Source organism: Dothidotthia symphoricarpi, assembly GCF_010015815.1.
Source record: "Dothidotthia symphoricarpi CBS 119687 unplaced genomic scaffold P153scaffold_10, whole genome shotgun sequence".
NCBI lineage: Eukaryota > Fungi > Ascomycota > Dothideomycetes > Pleosporales > Dothidotthiaceae > Dothidotthia > Dothidotthia symphoricarpi.
This window is the reverse complement of record NW_022985017.1, coordinates 779,571-800,446: the sequence shown is the minus strand read 5'-3', so window position 1 is coordinate 800,446 and position 20,876 is coordinate 779,571. Positions and strand designations below refer to the sequence as shown.

General features: G+C 51.1%; 9 protein-coding genes across 9 annotated transcripts; 3 read left to right on the top strand and 6 right to left on the bottom strand.

The window, feature by feature from the left end:
- Positions 1-45: 45 nt before the first annotated feature.
- P153DRAFT_290995 (DNA repair protein rad18) lies at positions 46-1,508 on the bottom strand (the record flags this gene model as incomplete). The annotated part of the gene is made up of 2 exons (XM_033663745.1): positions 46-838; positions 898-1,508. The coding sequence occupies 2 exons, from the start codon at positions 1,506-1,508 to the stop codon at positions 46-48; spliced, it is 1,404 nt and encodes a 467-aa protein (XP_033523884.1).
- Positions 1,509-1,880: 372 nt separating this feature from the next.
- Positions 1,881-4,053, bottom strand: P153DRAFT_396755 (uncharacterized protein). The gene is made up of 4 exons (XM_033671505.1): positions 3,909-4,053; positions 3,555-3,846; positions 2,314-3,503; positions 1,881-2,260 (listed from the first exon to the last, which is right to left on the bottom strand). The coding sequence occupies exons 1-4, from the start codon at positions 3,956-3,958 to the stop codon at positions 2,101-2,103; spliced, it is 1,692 nt and encodes a 563-aa protein (XP_033523883.1). The 5' UTR covers positions 3,959-4,053; the 3' UTR covers positions 1,881-2,100.
- A 1,058-nt stretch (positions 4,054-5,111) lies between these two features.
- Positions 5,112-8,308, top strand: P153DRAFT_340392 (glycosyltransferase family 1 protein). Its single transcript, XM_033665870.1, has 9 exons — positions 5,112-5,532; positions 5,622-6,073; positions 6,134-6,185; positions 6,252-7,075; positions 7,134-7,153; positions 7,230-7,643; positions 7,692-7,822; positions 7,879-8,017; positions 8,067-8,308. Exons 1-9 carry the CDS (start codon positions 5,176-5,178, stop codon positions 8,252-8,254), a joined length of 2,577 nt encoding a protein of 858 aa, XP_033523882.1. The 5' UTR covers positions 5,112-5,175; the 3' UTR covers positions 8,255-8,308.
- Positions 8,309-8,666: 358 nt separating this feature from the next.
- Positions 8,667-9,521, top strand: P153DRAFT_423068 (ribose 5-phosphate isomerase; the record flags this gene model as incomplete). Its single annotated transcript, XM_033672406.1, has 1 exon — positions 8,667-9,521. The coding sequence occupies one exon, from the start codon at positions 8,667-8,669 to the stop codon at positions 9,519-9,521; it is 855 nt and encodes a 284-aa protein (XP_033523881.1).
- Positions 9,522-9,630: 109 nt separating this feature from the next.
- Positions 9,631-12,043, bottom strand: P153DRAFT_316492 (lytic polysaccharide monooxygenase). Its single transcript, XM_033664994.1, has 4 exons — positions 11,534-12,043; positions 11,398-11,485; positions 11,171-11,344; positions 9,631-11,118 (listed from the first exon to the last, which is right to left on the bottom strand). The coding sequence occupies exons 1-4, from the start codon at positions 11,630-11,632 to the stop codon at positions 10,016-10,018; spliced, it is 1,464 nt and encodes a 487-aa protein (XP_033523880.1). The 5' UTR covers positions 11,633-12,043; the 3' UTR covers positions 9,631-10,015.
- Positions 12,044-13,017: 974 nt separating this feature from the next.
- P153DRAFT_366880 (uncharacterized protein) lies at positions 13,018-13,519 on the bottom strand. The gene has a single exon (XM_033668144.1). The coding sequence runs from the start codon at positions 13,345-13,347 to the stop codon at positions 13,168-13,170; it is 180 nt and encodes a 59-aa protein (XP_033523879.1). The 5' UTR covers positions 13,348-13,519; the 3' UTR covers positions 13,018-13,167.
- An 846-nt stretch (positions 13,520-14,365) lies between these two features.
- Positions 14,366-15,324, bottom strand: P153DRAFT_20614 (uncharacterized protein). The gene is made up of 2 exons (XM_033662538.1): positions 14,615-15,324; positions 14,366-14,557 (listed from the first exon to the last, which is right to left on the bottom strand). Exons 1-2 carry the CDS (start codon positions 15,064-15,066, stop codon positions 14,425-14,427), a joined length of 585 nt encoding a protein of 194 aa, XP_033523878.1. The 5' UTR covers positions 15,067-15,324; the 3' UTR covers positions 14,366-14,424.
- A 259-nt stretch (positions 15,325-15,583) lies between these two features.
- On the bottom strand, positions 15,584-16,782 carry P153DRAFT_357058 (Nucleotidylyl transferase; the record flags this gene model as incomplete). Its single annotated transcript, XM_033666699.1, has 2 exons — positions 15,584-16,707; positions 16,758-16,782. 2 exons carry the CDS (start codon positions 16,780-16,782, stop codon positions 15,584-15,586), a joined length of 1,149 nt encoding a protein of 382 aa, XP_033523877.1.
- A 278-nt stretch (positions 16,783-17,060) lies between these two features.
- P153DRAFT_366878 (ATP-dependent RNA helicase DBP7) lies at positions 17,061-19,644 on the top strand. Its single transcript, XM_033668143.1, has one exon. The coding sequence runs from the start codon at positions 17,106-17,108 to the stop codon at positions 19,602-19,604; it is 2,499 nt and encodes an 832-aa protein (XP_033523876.1). The 5' UTR covers positions 17,061-17,105; the 3' UTR covers positions 19,605-19,644.
- Positions 19,645-20,876: the final 1,232 nt, after the last annotated feature.

Here is a 20,876-nt window from a genome sequence, read left to right as displayed (position 1 = left end):
GTCATATCCAGTAAACGACATACTTACTACCTAATCAGAGGAATATTATTGCACCACTGTTGGCTTTTCAATCTCTCTGACTGGCTCTTCGGGCTGGGAGAATATCGGCTTCTTCTTCGTTGGGCTCGTGAGGGCGTGCGTGACCACAGAACTATGGACGGCCCGTTCCTGGTTCCCAGACCTTGGAGCCTCTTGCCCCAAGTGTAACGAATCAAGTGTCATCTGGTTCGTTCGGGGATCTTCTCGTTGCAAATCCCCGAGTGCCGATTCGTCGATCTCGAGCGATTTTTGCGGCGAGTGTGGATCGTGTATCGTGGAGGGTTGAGGCAGCGATCCGGTACCGTGGTCCACGTCCATATCCCCGTTTCGCCGCAACCCCTCTGGTTCTTGCTGTGCAGCACCGTTTTCCTGATGTTCGGTCTCCGCTTTAGGCACCAGCCTCTTCTGCCTTGCCCGCGCAATCAAGTCGTCAAAGTCGCTTTTATTCGCTTTCGCGTAGCCACTCCCGTCAAAATCTTTCCTCATGATCTTGCTCTCTTTACTGTCCGCTCGCCCTCCCTGTGTATGTTCCCACTCTTCTAATTCTTTTAATAGCTGCCGTTTGCCCTTGCGTACGCCCTCGTCGGCGTCGCAGTTCGAGTTGTAAATGTTCAGCCATTCGATATGGCGCCGTTTTAACAGATCTTTACTGCCCCAGTTCGGGATCCCGATCTCCTGTAGTTTCTTGCGCAGCGCGCCTTCCTTTAGCATGGCGTAGTTGAGTTGGGATAGACGGCTTGGCGGAGGGGAGGGTTCTTTCTGTCGTCTTTGGAGGGGGTTCGGAAACGCAGTTTTGGTCCTGCGCATTGTGCTATTAGCATTGCGTTCGACGATAGCCAGGAGCGTGTCTACACATACCTCGACCGCGTACTGCGTCCCTGCGACGCGTTCTGTCCCGGACATACGTCCAGGTGGTTATACACCTGCTCAGGCTTCATAGCCTCACTGCAAATCGGACATTTCGCCATTCCGTCCGGTACAAAATCCTCGTCGCCATCCTCCTCACTATCCGGAACCTCCAAAGACGCATTTCCCCTCCTTGTCCGTCGATTCCTCGTCTGCTTCCCACAGCCTTCCATCTCATCCTCCTCAATGTCTGTATCCTCCAACTTCCTCTTCTTTCCCTTCCGCCCATTTGCTTGGTCTTGCGCCCTCTCTTTATCTCTCCTCGCCAGCTCCAGCGCACTCCCCCTCACATCTTGAAATCTCCCCACCACCTCTCGAACCGCAATATTCGGGCTCAACTTGTCGCTCGAACACGCGCCTTTACAACTCGGGCACTTCCCATCCGTCGCAATGCATCTACGTATGCAAATCGAGCAGAACGTGTGCGAACACGACGTGATAACGGGGTTGGCGTAGAATTCCTTGCACACTTCGCACCGCAGCGCGGCTTCGACAGATTCAAATGCGGGGAGCGAGGTGGAAAGCCAGTCCGTCGAGTCGGGGAGATCAAACGTGGCGTCCATGAGGTTTGGTGAGGGGGAAGATGTATGCGTGCGCCGTGTTGGGAGTGTTTGTGTCGGCGAGATTGCGTGTTTGCCATGCTGAATCGTTGACGACGCGAGGTCACATGTTTTGCGATCGATCGCGCTTGCCGGATTTGCTGTGGCGTTTTTGCCAGCCTCAAACACGCGTTGCGACTGTGGAGACGAAGAGAACGTCAACTTGCATCGTCTTGGCATGGTATTCAAGAGCACAGCGACTGAGTGTTCGAATTGAGACCCGGTTAATCAAAGTTCATGGAGTTTGAAAACAGAATAGGAAAGAACAGTCCACCGCAATTGTTGGTAAAGGTAAAAGTACATCAATTCAACGTTTCATTGTTACAATGGTAACTCAGGTTGCAGGTACTTCTCAGACAATCTGATTCAGTGAGATTTCTATCTGTTCTTTATTTCGAGACAGTGCTTTGTCTATCATTGTTTGTCTTGTGCACTTCATCAGTATCACTGCTCTGAAGTCATCAACGGACCTCTTGCCGCGATTTGAGGTATGTATGTACGCCTCTTTGATCCAATCCCATTCGATTGAGTAATCTGTTCCAATTGGGTATCATCTCTAGACTTTGATGACCATACTCTTGCTCCTGATGCCATCAAATATGCACGTATTATCAACAGGCACGTATTGTTCCGTGATAGCCTTGATGACTTCCTGCGATACGATACCACCCGTCAAGGCACCGATGTTGTGTAGTTCAGCTCCACCTGCTCGGACGCTATCAGATGTCAGCTGGAACTTCGCTTGAAGAGAACGATATTCGTGACTTACAGTTCCTGGGCAAACTCTCCTATTTGCGTCTTCACCGCTGCGTAATCATCCTCATCCAATGGTGAAGCTGCCTCCTTGATCAGGTCATCCGCGATCTTCAAGGCAATACCAGTGAGCTTCTCTGAGTCCGCTGTTTGGTCAGTCTCGCCGGGTACTTTGACTGCACCACCTAATCCGTCCTTGTTCTGTGTCGCAGTGAATTCGTCCCAGGCCAGAAAGGCGATGTATAGTGGTATTAACGAGTCAGGAAATGTGAGCATCTGAGCGATGGACTTCGCCTGATCTCCCCATTTGACCTTCTCGCCCGCCTGCACGACATGGAACGGCCGGCCACGCACCAGCTTGATATGCGCCGCGTTTTTGCAGAATGCTTCGATGTGCTTCTCTTCGATGGGGGTGCTTCGATTCGCATTCCGCTCCAGAAACCGCACGCTATCCACTACTTCTGCTAGGTCTTTTCGTGCTTTCGACTTGTAGACATTCTGCAGCTGAATATAGTCTGCTGAACGCGCCTTCATGTCTGGCACAGATCCGGGCACAGGTAGTACGCCGTACTTTGTGTAAAACAGTCCAATAGCGTTTGCTATGACCCAGAAGGTGGGCGAGTCTTCGCGCACTAGCACACACTCTTTAGCTGTGAAGATCTCTCTGACAGCACTTCCGGGTTCTGGTGGGTTCAACGACTTCAATACTGCTGCTACAGCCTCGTCGAAGTTTTCTTCGCCTCCTTCAGGGTTATTTGTCCGTGTAGCCTGCGACACAGCACTTCTGAACTCGGTCTTCTCCTTGTAGTTCTTCGGCGCCTCGTTGTTGTGCTCTTTTTTCCATTTTGCGAGGAAGTGCAGCAACAATGCAAGGTATGGAACGTGGCCATGGTCTTCAGCGCTCATACTGTCGATATTGGCCGTCTTCTCTTCGGCGAACTGGGCTAGCTCGGGCCATGGCTGTAGCAATCGGAGGTCTGACGTCGTCTCAGGGCTCGGATGTGTGTCTACAATGGGGAACGCAGGAGGCAGATGTACGGAGAAATGTGAGTAGAAGCCGACTGAGTGAACGTAGAAGAGTGGGATCAGCGCGGTGCTTGCATGGTCGGCGAGCTTGGTAAGGAGCTCGGGACGAATGGGTGCGGTCGCGATGATTAGTGTATATGGTTGCAGAGCATCTGGCTGTAACAGCCACGATTCGATGGGCTGCGTGACTGATCAGTACAAGTAAAGGCGAGGGTTGCATCTGAGTCGTACCTCTGTAATGTGATGACCTTCTACATCTGGATTGAGCTCCTTGAGTAGGTTGCACGTATGTTCAGCCCGGTACCCCCCAAGATGCTGCTCTTCCAAGAAGAAGTTGACGCCCAGATCAGCCTCACTGACCACCGCAGAATCCTGTATCGTGAAGTTGCCGACCCCAGGTAGCACCAGGTTCTTAAGTGTTTCGAGGCCCACAACGCCGGGTCCAGAGTTGATGAGGAGTATGTGCGAGTTTTCGAGCGCAATCTGACCATTGGCTCCCCAGAGACGCAGCTGTCGATCGTACCTGTCTTGATTAGTAGCTGTTCAAATGACGACGATAGCTTTCAAAGCTTCAGGCTAGCTCACTTCTTCTCTTTGGCGGTAGGCCCTTGCACGGGAGGGGGAAGGTCCGCCATTTCGTGTGAGTATGTGGAACTGTGATAGAGGTTTAGACGAATGAGAAGAGGTTTGTTTGCGTAGTTGAAGTAGACAACGTCAATCCATCCGGCAGAATCACACCGCCTAGACGCGCGCAATCACGCTGCATTGTCGCGCTAACAAGATGGTGGGGCAAGGGTAGCGCCGCGATCGCTTGTCCAGACGGTTCCGCAAGAACAAACAAGCATCGTCAAACTACAGCTCATTGCCTACGATGAATAGAGAATCTAGTTATTTATCGGCCTTCCTACGACGACCCTGCTCCTGCTACGTATAGCAGAAAGCAGACCTACGACTATATCAAGACCACGAACGGTGACTAGGAATCCAGATGGTGTGAGAGCTTCCATAAACCTCCAATCTATTCGTGATAGTAGAATTACATTTCTCTTTCCTCTGATGTTAATGGTTTTCTTGCAAAAACGGTAGATAACCGCGCAGCTCGTCGTTTCTCCAAGCCTCCAGCTTCCACTGCAGAGTCAAATGCAGTTTTGTTTGTATACCTGTCTTGGAGCGTTCCTTTTCGTCCAGATCGACCAAGACGAAGCTTCCATCCTCATTTAGCTTTACAACTCGGGCCGAACGATTTTACGGATCAAAAGTACTGCTTCCTCTGGATTCGAACTTGCGAAGTTCGGTCGAGTTTGATGCGTGTGTGATTGCTGTGCCCGTTTGCTTGTCCCATCCCTGACTGGAGGTTTCTATTCATCAAGGATGTAGACACTGCTTGCGCGCAACCAAGAGACCGCCTGTTTTCACGGATTCAGCCATGGCGAGTGAGCAGATAAAGCGAGAAACGGTCCGAGAGGAAATATGGATGATAAGAGATGTGCAGGAGACCTGACGAAGAACGTACGAATGGTTCGGGACTCTGAAGTGGCGGACTATTCCAGCGGACGATCTGCTGACTTGGCGTTGATTGAACTCTACCAAAATGTAGTCGATTATGGTTGTTTAACAAGAATCACGATCCACTCGTTGTTGCCGAGGTGCTCTGTCGGTAGTGCAAAGGAATGACATCCTCGCATTACATCAACGGCTTACGCTCCGCCACCAAAACATATCTGCAGGGTTCGCAGGGTTACCCGAGACGCACGAGACAATCTTGAAAGCTCTCCACCGAAGTCTATGTAATGTGTTCCTCCCTCTCAGCATCCTTGTCACAATCAATATCGCGAGCTTTCCACCGCTCGACATGGCCTTCAATGCCGGACACGTCCACGACCCCATGACAAGAGGTTCAGGAAAACTGAACAACATTGGGCAGACTGTCGTAAAATTTCATCAGAGCCCAAAGTGGTTAGAATTCTGGTTCAATAAGGTCCAAAAGGACAATGGTATTATCCCAAAAGTGCCCAAAGTTCGCAAGGGGAATACCCCTTCTACGTTTGACAAAGGTGATATTCCTACGCCAAAGCTGAATATCGCGATCCATATCGTTGGCTCAAGAGGCGATGTACAACCATTCATTCCTATCGCCAAGTTGCTTCAAGCGCCCCCTCATGGGCATCGAGTGAGGATATGTACTCACCCAGCTTTCAAAGATTTTGTTGTGCGTAACTTTTCATTCCATTGGCTTCACACTGCGATCTTCCAAAAGGAGTTGCCCTTTACATCGTGAATTGCTAACGTGTATTGCAGGAAGACAATGGGGTCGAATTCTTTTCCATAGGAGGTGATCCGGAAGCGTTGATGGCCTATATGGTGAAGAACCCGGGCCTTATTCCCAATTTGGAGAGCATCAAAGCCGGAGATATAGGCAAGAGACGACAGGGCATGGCTGAAATTATGGAAGGTACATGGCGAAGTTGTATCGAGGCTGGTGACGGCATGGGAGAAAAGACCACAGCTCTCACCGTGGACGATGTGCAAGAGTTGTTCCTCGCGGATGCAATTATCGCAAACCCCCCATCTATGGGTCACATTCACTGCGCAGAGAAACTCGGTATCCCTCTCCACATTGTCTTTACCATGCCTTGGTCGCCAACCAGAGTCTTCCATCATCCCCTGGCTGCTATGGAGTATGGAGATGTCGAAGTGCCAGTAGCGAACTGGTTCAGTTACACTATGATGGAATTGTTGACGTGGCAAGGGTGAGAGGATCCGTCGAAAATGAGACTTGTTCATCGTAGTCCTGTGCTGATATGTTATAGTCTTGGAGATCTCATCAACAAGTTTCGACAACAGACCTTGAAGCTCGACCCAGTAAGGCTATATTATGACGCGCTTATCTCTCTCTCTCTGCAAGAATCACACTGATATCAGTCACAGGTTAGTCCGCTGTGGGGTCATCAGTTGATCTCGAGGCTTCGTGTACCTCATTCCTACCTTTGGTCGCAAGCTCTCATTCCAAAACCAGCCGATTGGGGACCTCACCTCAGTGTAAAGGGATTCTCGTTCTTAAAGCTCGGCTCGAATTACTCGCCTCCCCAAGACCTGGCCGACTTCCTTAGCGCAGGTCCGCCTCCAATCTACGTTGGCTTTGGATCTATTGTCGTCCAAGACCCACAAAAACTCACGAAGATGATTTTCGAAGCCGTCAAATTGGCCGGAGTACGTGCCATTGTGGCGAAAGGGTGGGGAGGCATTGGGGCTGGTGAAGTTCCCAAAAGCGTCTTTCTCATCGGTAACTGTCCGCATGATTGGCTTTTCCAAAAGGTCTCGTGTGTTGTTCATCACGGTGGCGCCGGCACAACCGCAGCAGGAATTGCACTAGGTGTACCAACAGTTGTTGTCCCGTTCTTTGGAGATCAACCATTCTGGGGGCAAATGGTTGCCAAAGCGGGTGCTGGTCCAAAACCTGTTCCGTTCAAGCAGATGACGGCGGAGACCTTAGCCGCTAGCATAACATTCGCTTTGAAAGAGGAAGTCCGGATAGCTGTTCAGGAGATGGCTTCTCGTATTGGCAAGGAGGATGGCGCGCTAGGTACTGCTCAAGATTTCGAAGAGAGGCTCCGATTGGATGACATGAGGTGTGATATTTGTCCAGAGCGTCTCGCTACGTGGCAAGACATTAAGACTGGAGTACACCTCAGTGGCTTTGCAGCGGTTGCTCTTGTTGAGCAGCGTTTGTTGCTTCCAAACCGTCTTCGTCTGTAAGCCGAACCACCATATCTTATCAGTGTGGATAGTCACTGACATACTGTAACATAGGTTGCGGCACAGAAATTGGTGTGAGTTTTCCACATAGTGACAGATCTCGTTGCTGTCATGACATCTTTCCTGTGCTAGTTTTGCTGACCATACTAGATGTATACGAGGGTGCTGAGGGTCCATCAATTGGAGCTGTGGCTGCCGTTTCTGGTCTGTTTTCCTCGATTGGAACTAACACAACCGACTTCTCACGGCGCCTGCAGAGGCGGCCAGGACCTGGAACTCCACAGAAAATGATCGTCAACAACCACATACGTACCGACGAAACAGATGGACAGTATCACAACGAGGGCCTAAGTACTGAACAGATGGAGAACGTGGCTTGGAGAATGGCCACGAAATCACACGAGAAGGATTTGACCCGTAATCTCGAAAAGCCGGCCAGAAACGAGCGTCTGACACACGTGCGTAATAAGGTATTAGTGAGAAAAGTGAAGGGTGGACGAGCATATCAAGTCACAAGTGCGACAGCGCATTACGCTGGCGATTTGACGAAAACCGGATTGAAAGGTTAGCAGACAAGTTCCAGTGGTGAAACTTGCTAACGCACTTCAATAGCTCCGGTTGCGTTTTTCTACAACGTCGCAACTGGCTTCAGAAACTTGCCGTCATACGCTATACACAACGATTCCACCAGGCGGCGTGACGAGATCACAGGATTTGGCAGTGGGCTCAACGTAGCTGGAAAGGTCGTTCGCTCCATAGTAATTTCCTCGGGACGTTCATGACTGACATATTGTATCAGGAATTTGTACTGAATGTCGCCGAAGCAATTGGTGGCGTAGGCAGACACCCGTATCTCGGTGCACAGGAAGAAGGGGTCACAGGATTTGGCAAAGGTATTGGAAGAGGTGTAGGAGGGTTTGTGTGCCATATTTTTGCCGGTGAGTTTCCGGACTGCTCTCGAAGCAACGACGGTACTAATCTTATCAGCGGTATTTGGTATACCTGGGTACACACTGAAAGGAGTTGAAAAGGGTCTTTCCAAACGACAGCTTACCACCCTCCAAGCAGAGTTCTACTTGATACGGATCCGCCAGGCGAACCACGATTTCCAGAAGTCTACGTCAGAAGAGAGAGCAGAGGTTGCGGCACGATGGAAAGAGATCGTAGTGACATAATGGGATTGTCTGTTAATATCTAATAACGAGGAGCATTTGAGCTAGTAATTGATAATCTGAGCCGTCTTGATTCTGATGTACAGCTGATTTAGTAACACAGGTTGGGGGACGACGTCAGTCTGTGGGGTAACTGACTAAGGCGGGGCAATGCCGCGGAGATTCATCTCATCCTCGAGCTTCGGAAATCCTTGTATCTTAACAGCAGCTTCAACTGTTGTCCATGCGCGTACAGTCGAGATTATTGCGGCCTGTAAACGTCACGCAGCCAATTCGCAGCCTCACCTACCGCAAAACGCGTCTTTCTCCCCTTCAGACTCGATTCGCATTGGAACTTTCCCCCCGCGCCGGTCTTCCGTTCTCCGGTGCTGCCCATATGAACGTCTCCATCACCCAACCGCCTAGCCAAAACACCATGACAGACGTGCACGTCGAGTCCGCCAAGCGCGCCGCTGCGCAACAAGCTGTCGCCGACCACTTCGATCCCACCTCAGGCTATGTCGGTATTGGCTCTGGTACGACCATTGTCTACGTCGTCGAGGCCATCAAACAGCACTCTACAAACCCAAATGTTCGATTCGTCCCTACAGGTTGGCAATCGCGCCAACTTGTCATACAAGCTGGCCTCTCGCCCATCGCCTTCGACAGCCTGCCGGACAATGTGATGCTAGACGTCGCATTCGACGGCGCCGACGAAGTGGATGCGGAACTGAACTGCATCAAGGGAGGAGGTGCCTGCCTCTTTCAGGAAAAGCTGGTTGCTGAAAGAGCAAGGAAGTTTGTCTGTGTTGCGGATTACAGGAAGAGACAGGACCGCCTGCTCACAAATTGGCCAACAATACCCATCGAGGTGGCGCCGCTCTCGCAGAAAAAGGTTATAGCCTCACTCAAAATCCTCGGGTCCACAGACCCCAAGCTGAGAACTACGTTGTTGGAGAAGTCAGGACCCCTCAAGACGGACCAGGACTTCTACATCGTCGACGCTCCATTCCCCATGCTCCTCTCATCTGCAGACGTCACGGCTGGAAAAGGTAAGGGTGATGGAAGTGATGGGACATGGGAAGTCAACAGGATTAGCAAGGCGATTAAGGGCCTCACCGGTGTCCTCGAGGTTGGCATCTTCGCCGGGCTGAATGGTATCGAGGCACAGGAGTTACAAGCCAAGGAGGGTCCAAAGAGCGCAGTGACTGGTGGACAACGACCAGTTGCTGTGTACTTCGGCATGTCAGACGGCAGTGTCAAGGTCCGAACGGTGCATGGCGAGCAATAGGTGGCTTGCAAGTAGAGATCCCTATTCTTCAGTTGTGCACATCTCAATTTCATTGAACACGAAACGATATTTGCTCACAAAATGGATTGAAATGCTGAAAGATACAATGCGATACTCCTATTATCTCACAGCAGTAGCGCCTATGATAAGCTTCTCACCAAGAAAGAGGGAGACAGAGAGGAAGGTGGCACATGACCGTCATAGCATGTAGCATCACCACAACACAAACATGTACTTTGTCTTGAGAAGCTCTTTTCGTTCATCAACCCAGCAAGCATTCTCCAACACCACCGTGGCTTCATCAAGATCCCGACCATGTCACACTTCCTGCAAGGAATCACCACGCTCAACAGTGCACATCAAATAGAAAGTAAACATTTTGCATTTCATTTCATTTCGTTTCCCTCAAAATACCCAAACAGAGCGTTAAAAGCTCGCGACTACCACATCGCAGAAGTAAACCCGTTTTCCTACTCTGGCAAGACTCGCTTCGCTTAAGCGTGACGACCGTGGCGGCGGCCGTGGAAGCTGCTGCGCTTCTTGTAGGAGTACTGTGTAACGTACTCAGTGACAACCTCGACGTTGGTGACAACGACGCAGCGGTGACCCTCAGGGCAGGTGGCGGGAGCCTCAGTTGGTGCGGGAGCGTTGGCGGAAGATGGCGCGACGGTGATGGTGTACTCGGGAAGGTCGGCATCCTCAGCAGTAGCTGCGGGTGTGGCAGCGGCGGAGGTAGCGGTTGTCTTGACGGCCTGGGCCACCTCCTTGACGGCGGCATAGGCGCTGGTCTTGACCACAGCCTTGGTCTTGGTTGCGGCCTTGGAGGAAGTCGCCTTGGAGGAAGAGGCCTTAGCGCTGGTCTTGGGCGAAGAGCTGGAGCCACCGTTGACAGTTGCCAAGAGGGCGCCGACATCGATGCTGACCTTCTTGGGGGTCAGAACCTTGCCCTTGTTGGGTGGGCCGTTGAAGTTGCCGGCATTGCACTGATCCTGGATGCCAGTGCACTTAGTAGACCAGAGATCACAGCCGGACTCGCCAGTGGGAGGAGCAGAAGAGTAGCACGTCTTGGACTGCGTCCAGCAATCCTCGGAAGAAGCCCAGCATCCCTTCTCGTCAGTGTAGTCAGGTGTCTCCACGCCGCACCAGTTGGCGTTCTCGACGAGGCAACCCTTGGTGATCAAACCCTCAGTTTGGGTGGTCTGGCTGGAGACTTGAGCAGCGCTGTTGGCCACGAGCTTGGCGACACTGGGACCAGGCAGCTCGGTGTACAAAGCGTTGTCAGTGTTGTAGATGTCGAACTTGGTGCTGGGCGTGTTGTAGTCGACGTATCCAGGGATCGAGACGGTCGACTCGGGAACAAGGTTACCAGTGCCCTTGAGGAAGATTTGAGCGCAGCCAGTGTAGAACTGCGGGTCACCCTTGTCGGCCTGGTGGAGGGCTAGGATCTCAGGGCGAGCGAGGTAGTAACCGCTCTGGAGGCCTTCGGGAAGGCGCACGTTGAGGAGACCATTGTTGTTGATGATATCGTCTGTGCACCATTGCTTGGTTGAGGCATCATAGCCGTGGTCAAAAACCTTGAACCAGCCGTCACCAGCAGCTAAACACATGTTAGTCATGCATGGTGGTTCCAAGAATGAACACAAACTTACCAGTATCATCGATAGCAGAAGAGACCTTCTTCAAGTAGAAAGCGCAAGGTCCCTTGTGTCCGCTGTCCATACGCTCCTTGGTAGCATCATTGGGCCAAGCGCGGATCTCGAAAGACAGGAGAGCACCATCCTCCACAGTTTGCACGCGAGAGACACCCTTGGTACCGCCAACGTCTGGAGAAAGAAGTCAGCAATGCACAACAGCTACTTGATATTGTGGAACATACTGCAAGCCATGTCGTCACTGTGGAGACCAGCGATGGGGTTGGTGGTGGTCTCCGAGTTCATGCTCATACGCATGGCAACGGCGTCACCCTGGGCAAAGTTAGTTGAAGTTACGATTCATACAAGAGATGAACATACCTGAGGCATTCCATCGACGAAGAAATCGGTGAATGCGGTGTGTGCGAAAACCGCGGGGGCCGAGGCCAGGGTCGCAAAGAGGATAGATTGAGTCTTCATTTTGATGGATTTGTTGATAGTGGTGGTGATGCAAGATGTAGTTGTAGTATCGTTGTTGTAGTACTTGGACAAAGCGAGTCACTAGGACTTCAGCGGCGTTTCAAGCTGTGTAAAAAGAGTGAATGGGTCGACTGGCGACGTGAAAGAATGGCAGGGCAGCAAAGCGCCGGAAAAGAGAGACAAAAGCTAGGAATGAGGTTATAGCAAAGGTAAGGAAAAAAACCAGAGGATGAGGGGAGGCATCCGGTTTTGAAGTCCAACGGGGCGAGAATCCTTCGCGAATCTTTACTCCTGACATCCACCCGCTTTGCCGCCCCGCCGGGAGTCCTGGGAACAGATCCCTTGCAAGTGCCCAGGTCTTTCCATATTCGCCTTAGGGGTGAATGTCATATTCCGAGGGACCGTCAGCCTGGGGACGTCACCAGCCAATCAGTACACATAACAGGATGTTTCCTTGAAACGTGAAACACAAGCGAATACCGTCATTAGCGTCGCCCTAGACGGATATGCGGTATGGTCTACCGTAAGTGGCGCTTCTTCGCACGAGCTAATTCAGGTACCGCGCCTTCATTAAACGTGCTTACTACTTGGCAGTCCTGCTTCGCAAGTTAGTTAGTGTCAAGCAAATGCAGTAAAGCATTAGTATACTGTTCGGAACAACAACCATGATTTGTGACGGGTACGAAGACATTACACATTAACCCTACTCGCAAGCTCCAGATTCTTCAGATGGGGCATCCCCACTCAGGAGGTCATCTTGCCCCTGTACACCGACGAACGCCCGCAGCTTGATCTCATAAAGATCCCGGAGTTCGAATCTCGGCCTTAGTGCCAAGAGTCCCAACCCATTGCATGGATCGAGCTGCGCCATGCACTTGGACCAACAGTGATTCGCTGTGCTCCACAGAAATGGAAGTACGAGAAAGCATATCTTCCACCCCCTCGGAATGTAATATGAATACTTGTCTCGAGTTGTCGCTCAACATATGGCGCAGTCGTGTGTCTCCCATTTAACAAGGATCTGCCGAGCGCCTTCGGTTGCACCAACTATTTCCGTCAAATCCCGCTAGTTATGACATACGAGAAGGTTCCGATGATCGTCAGGATCCCCAGACAGCGCGAAATTCCCACAAGAGATGAGATGGGGATGGATGGGATGTTCTATGATGAGATGATGATGATTTAAGGTATACGGGAAGTCCTGTGTTGTTACGGCTAGTTCGCACAGGGAAATTGAACGCCACATATGTATGACCTACCGACCAGGTCCTCCATGCGAAGTGAGCAAGGCCCCACGTCAGCTGAGTTGTAAAGAACGCATCCGTATGTCGAACGAGATGTGCGTCTTCTAGGAATGACCGAGTTTCGCGGCTGAGGTGTCCAGACGCACGCGTGTGGAGCCCTTGAAAATAAAGTTGTTCATTCCGATCGGGTGTTTGACTAACAAGCGCCGGGTTTGACTCTGACGACAGGTGATCAGGTTAGCACGTAGAGAATGACGTGCAGTTCAAAGCATGTTCGGAATTGAAACTCCGCTATGATTTAAGCATCTTGTCGGTTGTTGGAGGTTGTGTCAATTGAGATGTATCAATCTTAAGCTCCTGATCAAGCACTAAAAGGATTTGGAAGGGATTGCATGAGCTCATACGATCCAGTTGGTCTGACAGAGTCGCTGCTCCTCTTTCGAGGACTGGTATCTCAACGTTTCTCAGCATGGTAAGGCCACTCCAGGTTTAGCAACAAGCATCCTCTGTTCCGTACGCCACCTCGGAATATTGCCTTCGTTGGCGCTGCTTTCAGATCGATAACGATATCGTAGTCTCCAGGCGAATATACGGCTTGAGACCAGCGTCTGGAAATTTACGAAGAAACATAGTTATACTGTAGAGTTAGCCTCTTCTTCTTGCACCGTTCAAGAAGTGCTCTTAATCAACGTGATACGTACTACTATTATGCCTGACAAGTTCAGGACCTCAGTCCACCCACCAATGCTCACGAACTACTGCCCAGCTTCGTATCTGGCCTTTATTGCGGCTAAGCAAAGCATACCCAGGGAAATCGTGGGATTGCGTAATTCGATGACCACAGACTTATGCTGACATGGAGGTTGGTTAGCAGAGTACAAGTGCACACATCTCAAGAGGGATGCACAAACCTGACACCACAGGGGTTGTTACCTTCAGGAATCTGATCGAAATGTGATAAGATGAGACGAAACTCCTTCACAAGATGAGTAGATTGGAAACTAACGACGTAGTTGTGAATTGACGTTGGAAGGTTTGAGGTAGGAGAGGAGAAGTTCTGAAGGCTATCACTGGGAATGAGCGACTGATTCGCTCGTTAAGGGTGCATTTCGAGAGGAAGTTGCATGTTATCAAATTGATGTGGAGATGGATGTGAGGATGCGGTAACGCAAAGTTGGGAAAGAGACTGTATGGTCGCGTTGAAATTTGTATTGTACCGATCAATTGTGAAGCAATCACAAAGGCTGAGTAATTGTTGTTGATTACATCCTTGGCTCATTAGAGACTTGGTGGGAACAGGATATTTGCAACTGTATTCTATTACCAAATTGTACTTCCAGACATGAAGGTGAAAAAGTTTTTTGTATTCCCCTTGTAACTCCAATAAACATACCGTCCCGGTTCTTTGATACCAGTTATCACCAATATTGAAACAGCCCATGAACTTGGAAATCCATTTCCTGATAATCTTCCGCGATATCCACTGCGACAATCAACTCTTATGCTAAGTTTCTTTGCAAACGGCGAGGTTTAAAAGGGCTCGATGCATCAGGTACTGTATTGCATGGGGACCTCACGGGACCTCAGAGGGATGCTGTTGTGCTGGTCACAAGCTTTCCTCCTTGCCACCGTCTTCTGCTCTTCAGTCGGCTGCCAGCAACAATCACCACGCGACCAGCACCTACTCAATTGTCAACCCACTCGTTCATAACACATACACAGGCAACATGAGACTTACTTGCTCCAACTGATCACGATCACTCCCAAAATACCCAACCCAAAAACCGCATACAAAATCCCCAGAGTCTGCCAGACACGGATTTGCTCATTTTGCATTTCCTTTGAGCGCCACGCCTCGGGAATGTCCGAGTCGTCGACCACGGTGCCGACTTGTGGCCACTGCGGGTGTTGATACAACGACGTCGTGGATGCAGTGACGTTGTGGTATGAGCGGACTCCTGTGGAAGAGAGGGTCGCCGAGGTTTGGTTGACGTTGAGGGGTGAAGATGGGGCCAGAACCGGCGAGATGGTGATATACTCAGTTACGAACGTTGTGTAGCGATGTAAGGGGTTATCTGATTCTGCGAGGTATGGCAATTTGACCTCGGAGACTTTTAGCAATTTGAGGCTGTCAATGGAGACAGATGGTTTGGGGAGGAAGGTGTTTCGAGGTTCGACGGGAGAGGCCATGGTGTTGCTCTTGCTTTGAGCGAAGTTTTTGCCTTGATTGAAGCGATTGATTTGATTAGAGGTACAGAACGATCACGGTTGTGAGTTTCAACGTATGGAGATGCAACGACGGAAAGAAGGACATTAGAGAAGAGATAATATAGGCAATACCAGAAACCCTTTGATTGGATATATATTACAATCCAAACTTTTTTTCCATTACCTGCTGCGAACCAGAGAACGCAGGTCAGTCTGTCCAATAGCGACTGCCACCCCGCAACTCTCGTCAACACAAGTTTGATCGGCAACAACAGAAGCGGAAGGGTGGATCGTAATCTTCAATACAACGTAAAGAACGACCCAATGCGTCCAGTTTCTGAGATGCACACGTACATGATCTCTTCGTGGGGTGATTCTATTACTCCAATGAGTACGTGAACAAAACAGTGGACTGGCGAATGTTAGCAGGCTTGGAACCCTTTCAGAGCAAACCAGCGATGTGAACATGTATGTGACTCTGGTCCTCGGTATTGTACGTTTATTCAACAGGGTCTAAGACTAGGTTGTCGATCAACCGGACAGGAATTTGACCCCCACCAACGCCCAGTTCCTCGTCCTCTTGGGGCTCTTCAACAGGCAGCATCTTGACCGCGCCACTAAGAATCGCGCCCTTGGTTGCATCGACCTGATCCACTTCTTCCATGGTGTCCGGGTCCGCGAGACTGAGGTAATCGACTTGAAACCTGACGCGTTCGTTCGGTTCCATTGTCTCCTGCTCGAGTTGGACCTTGTCGCCATGATCAACAGCTGGCCACAGAATATCGCCCCGTAATCTTTTTCCAGCCTTGTACTGGGCCTCGGCCTTTCGCAGTGCCTGGTTGAGCACAATACCCACATTGCGTCGACGGGCGCCAAGATAGACATTACGAGAAGACAACGCCAAACCATCTGACTCTCGTGAGGTCGCGACAATTCGCACGTCCGTGTTTAGATGAAAGTCTTTGACGAGCCTCTTTATAACGACGGTTTGCTGAATGTCTTTTTGACCAAAGTAAACACGGTCGGGTGTGCAAATGTTGAACAATTTCATGCAGATTGTCGCTACACCGCGGAAGAAGACAGGTCTTGAGGCGCCTTCAAGCAGTTGACCCAACGGTCGCATCTCAACAAAGCTTCCTGCACCCGGTATGGCGCTATCAGGAGGCAGTATGGGATACATAACTTTGGTGCTCGGCGCAAACACAGCAGACACGCGTCCCTGGCCTGTGCTTGCCAGTTCTTGGTTCAGCTGGTGCAGCATTTCCAGGTCTGCTTCCCAAGTTTTTGGGTACGATGCCAGGTCCTCGTTCAAGCCGAATTGTGTGGGGTTCACGTAGACGGTAACGAAGACGTCTGTGTTCTCCGCAGCTGCTTGCCGGACAAGAGAAAGATGGCCAGCGTGCAGTGCCCCCATGGTAGGTACGAGGCCGACCGTACGGTTGTTGAAAAGGAGCTCTCGTCGAAATTTTCGCAATGGAGCTACATCATTAAAGATATGCGTTTGAGAGATCGTTGCGCTGCGGAGAGTCGCAGTGCTAGAGAGGTAGCGAATGCCACTGTTTAGAGCATAAGGTTTCAGTGAATGCGCGAAGCTCGAAGACAAACATGGCCGTAAGATTGGAGCTGTATGTTGTCAGTCTCGTGACTCGATGAGCTGTCGTGAGACCATGTACCGGCTGTGCAGCGGAGGTATGCCATAGTGAAGTTGCGGAGAAGCGTGAGACCACAGCTCCTGCCTTTGGTATTAGATTACCGCGATATATCGGCTTTGCTGTTGGGGTCGCCCTTTCCCAACCGGCGAGCGCAAGGATGGTGAGAGCACAGACATTCTCGCATGTGGAGAAGAGAACCAAGTTTCGAGTGCTGTGTTTTGCGCTGAAGATGCAGTCACGTCACGTGTGAAGAGACATGGGCTCCACTGAAAACAGACCCACTAAAATTTCGAAAGTTCGATTTCGAGAGTCGTCGCATCTGCACCCCACCCTCTGGTGAAGCCAACAACACCAACAATCTTGAGCAAAATGGCTGACGATGGCATGCTCCTCAACTTTTCCATACCCGATGGCGGTATACTAACTAAGCCAAGCATGAAGGGCGGTAATTGGCGAGAGCGAGCAACGGCAAAGAAAGCAGCGCAAAACTGGCACACGAAGGCTACAGCACGCCTGAACGGGGAGACGATCGCGAAGAAAGTGGTGGAGGAAAAGGCTACCGATGTGAACCGCACAGAGCTTGGTCCGAGGACGAGGCGCGTCTCCAAGAGTCCTGAACTGCCAGAAAGCAGCGAAAGGCCCGTAAAAAGAGCGCGTGTCAGCGGGGATTTCAGACCAAGGCCTGCCGAACAGGCAGGAGAAAGTGACTTCAGGCCTCAGTCAAATCCAGGTGTGACGAGAAAACCTGAAGAGAGGCAACAAGCGCCAAAAGGTGGAAAGCAGATCATCTCGTCTCTATTCACCTACAACCCCACTTCGACGACCAAGCCCGAAGTGAAAGCGCAAACCGAAGACGATGCGCCAGTCGAGCCCTCGAATGCGCCGCTCACGAGCGAGCTCGACACATTTACCTCACTGGGTATATCTACGACACTTGCGTCGCATCTGCTGAACAAGATGGAGCTGAAGGCGCCAACGGCTATTCAGAAGGCGGCAATAGCACAGCTGGTCAAGGATGACTCTGATGCGTTTATTCAGGCAGAGACAGGCTCTGGAAAGACCCTGGCATATCTGCTACCAATCGTACAGAGACTCATGGAGCTGTCGGCGAACATGAAGAAGCGGAAGGATGACGAGGCTGTACAGAGATCTTCAGGTCTGTTCGCGATCATCATGGCACCGACGCGAGAACTCAGCAAGCAAATCGCGCTCGTGCTGGAGAAGTTATTGGGATGCGCCCATTGGCTGGTAGCTACTACAGTCATTGGTGGAGAGAAGAAAAAGTCCGAGAAGGCACGTTTACGCAAGGGCATCAACATTTTGGTCGCGACTCCTGGTCGATTGGCAGACCATCTTGAACACACAGAAGCTCTGGACGTGAGCAATGTCAGGTGGCTCGTTTTGGATGAAGGAGATCGCCTGATGGAGCTCGGGTTCGAACAGGAGATTCAAAAGATCGTCGGTGCGCTCAACCTACGCATGCGAGCGAAGAAAGAGGGCAAATTCAAGATACCAGGACTGCCAGAGAAGCGTACGACTGTGCTTTGTTCTGCAACAATGAAAATGGATGTTGAGCGATTAGGCCAGATCAGTTTGAAGGATGCTGTACACATCCGAGCTGATCCTACTGAGAAGGAGAAAGATGAAGGCGAATCGCACGACGGTCGCACCTTCTTTGCGCCAGCACAGTTGAAGCAGTCTTATGCTGTGGTGGCGCCAAAACTTCGATTGGTCTCATTGATTGGGTTTTTGAAGCGAGCATTTTCGCGAAAGGGTTCAGTGATGAAAGCTGTTGTGTTCATCTCATGCGCAGATTCAGTCGACTTCCACTTCGACATCCTTACCAGCAAGCTCGAAGAGGACGAGGTCAAAAACGCCGTAGAGGAACCAGAAGAGAAAAACGCGGACGGATCATCAAAGCCCGCGAAGAAACCAAAAGCACCTCCTCAGGCCGATCCCACCAAGCTCACACTAACACATGCCGAATCTCCTATACTTGCTACCAAGACACATGCCGTAACTGCATATCGTCTCCACGGCTCTCTCCAACAATCGCTTCGAACATCGACCCTTGCTCACTTCGCCAAGAACACCGAGCCATCCATTCTCATTGCCACTGATGTCGCCTCGCGTGGTCTCGATGTGCCAAATGTAGATTTGGTAGTAGAGTTCGACCCCGCGTTCGCTCGCGAAGACCATCTACATCGTATCGGTCGTACCGCGCGTGCCGGACGCGACGGACGAGCATGTGTTTTCCTCATGCCCGGCTGCGAAGAGGGCTATGTCGACATCCTCAAGAGCGACCGCAAAGACAGCGAGGCCGGCGTCACCATCACACGCCAGGACGCTGATGAGATTCTGAAGCGAGGGCTCGTCACCTCCGGCATCGTCGAGAAGAACGCCTACATGGACAAAGCAACAGACCTCCAACTCGCCGTGGAACGCTGGGCCCTGGCTTCGCCACAACGTCTCGAAGCCGCACGCAGAGCTTACCAGAGCCATATTCGCGCTTACGCTACGCATGTCGCGCCCGAGCGTCAGTACTTCGACATCAAGTCGCTTCATCTTGGGCACTTGGCCAAGGCTTTCGCGCTCAGAGAACGACCTTCTGGTATGAAGGTTCCCGGCCTGCGTACGGGTGCTGGGCGCAGTGACAGGACGCCAGCCAAGATACGAGGCGCTGGCACGGGCGCGAAGCCAGACGGCGCGAGCAGGAAAACTGCTGCTACGGGTACGAAGAAGGCTGTGGATCTAGATCTTCCTGAGGGTCAGGATACCGAGGAGGCGGCCAAGATGCGAAAGGCGGTTCGTGCGAGGGAGAAGTTTATGCGGCATGCGGGAATGGCGAACGAGTTCAACTTGGGGTGAGAGTGGTGTTGCTACGAGTGCTACATATAATCAATACGAGTTTCGCGTTTACTTGGAGATATCCCTTATCGATGAGTTGCCAGAGCACCACATCTACTTAATCCCATTAGAAGCCCCACAACTCAACATCGCGTCTCCCTCACAGCACAGCCCTCCGCCCTTCCACCCACTCCCTAAACCAGCCCCCTCAGCACCGCCCACACTAAATCCCCCACGTCATACCGCACCAAATCGTACCAAACCACACCACACCCCACCGCACGACCCCCCTCCCGTACCAAACTCCGCCAACCAACCCCACCCCCCTACCAAACTTCAACGACTACGCCAACTCCGCAGCCCAGAGAAAAAATATGGTCATCTGCACTGCGCCGCACTGCACGGCCCCTTCCCCACGTAGGATAGTCAGGTTCCCTTCCCGTCCGCGTGCCTTGCATGAGTATGAGGTAGGGTGTTGCATCATCCCGGAGGGGGTGACGTAGGTAGCTATATGTAGGTATGGGTATGGGTGTAGATGTAGATGTAGATGGAGTGGCGAGTATGTGTGGATGTGTTGGGAGGCGCTGAGGGGGAAGGTCTATGTAGTGGGGTTTGTGCGTGTGTGAGTTCTGGTCTTGATGGGGGAGTTTGGTATATGGTGTGGTGTGCTGTATGTACGTGTTTAGGGTGTGGGTTTTCGTCGCATGCTATCCTTGCGAGGCACTGTTTATCGTTGTATGCCTACCGGATGTGGTTTCTCGCTGTGGGGATTTTTGTACGGGCTGTCCGCTTAGTCTTGTCCACCTCTCACTCACTCTCTTCTAGGAAATGCTGTGCGTGGATACCTACATAAACTGCAAAACCGACTGCCCTGATTCCTGCAAGACTTGCGGATAGATTAGCATCATCGAGATGGGAGTGTGGAACCGACGATCCGGCCTTCAATCAAAGTCAAATCCTTCCAAGAGACACAAAATCGGTGAGAGCAGAGATGAAGTATATTCATAGAAGTTAAAGGATATGATTGATCAACAAACGGGTGGGTGGGGGGAGATACAACAACTAAGCGTGAAAAAAAAGCGAAGAATATAACAAAAAAAGGAAATTGGATATTTTGACATTACCGGCACACACACACACATGCCATGACATGCCCACACACTTTTCCTCATCTTTGCCATGGCATGTATATCTGAAAAGAGATTCCCCACCCCCCGCCCGCCGTTCATAGGAAATACAAGACATGCGTAAAAGAAAACGTAGAAAAATAAGGGAAAGAAAAAGAGACACAGT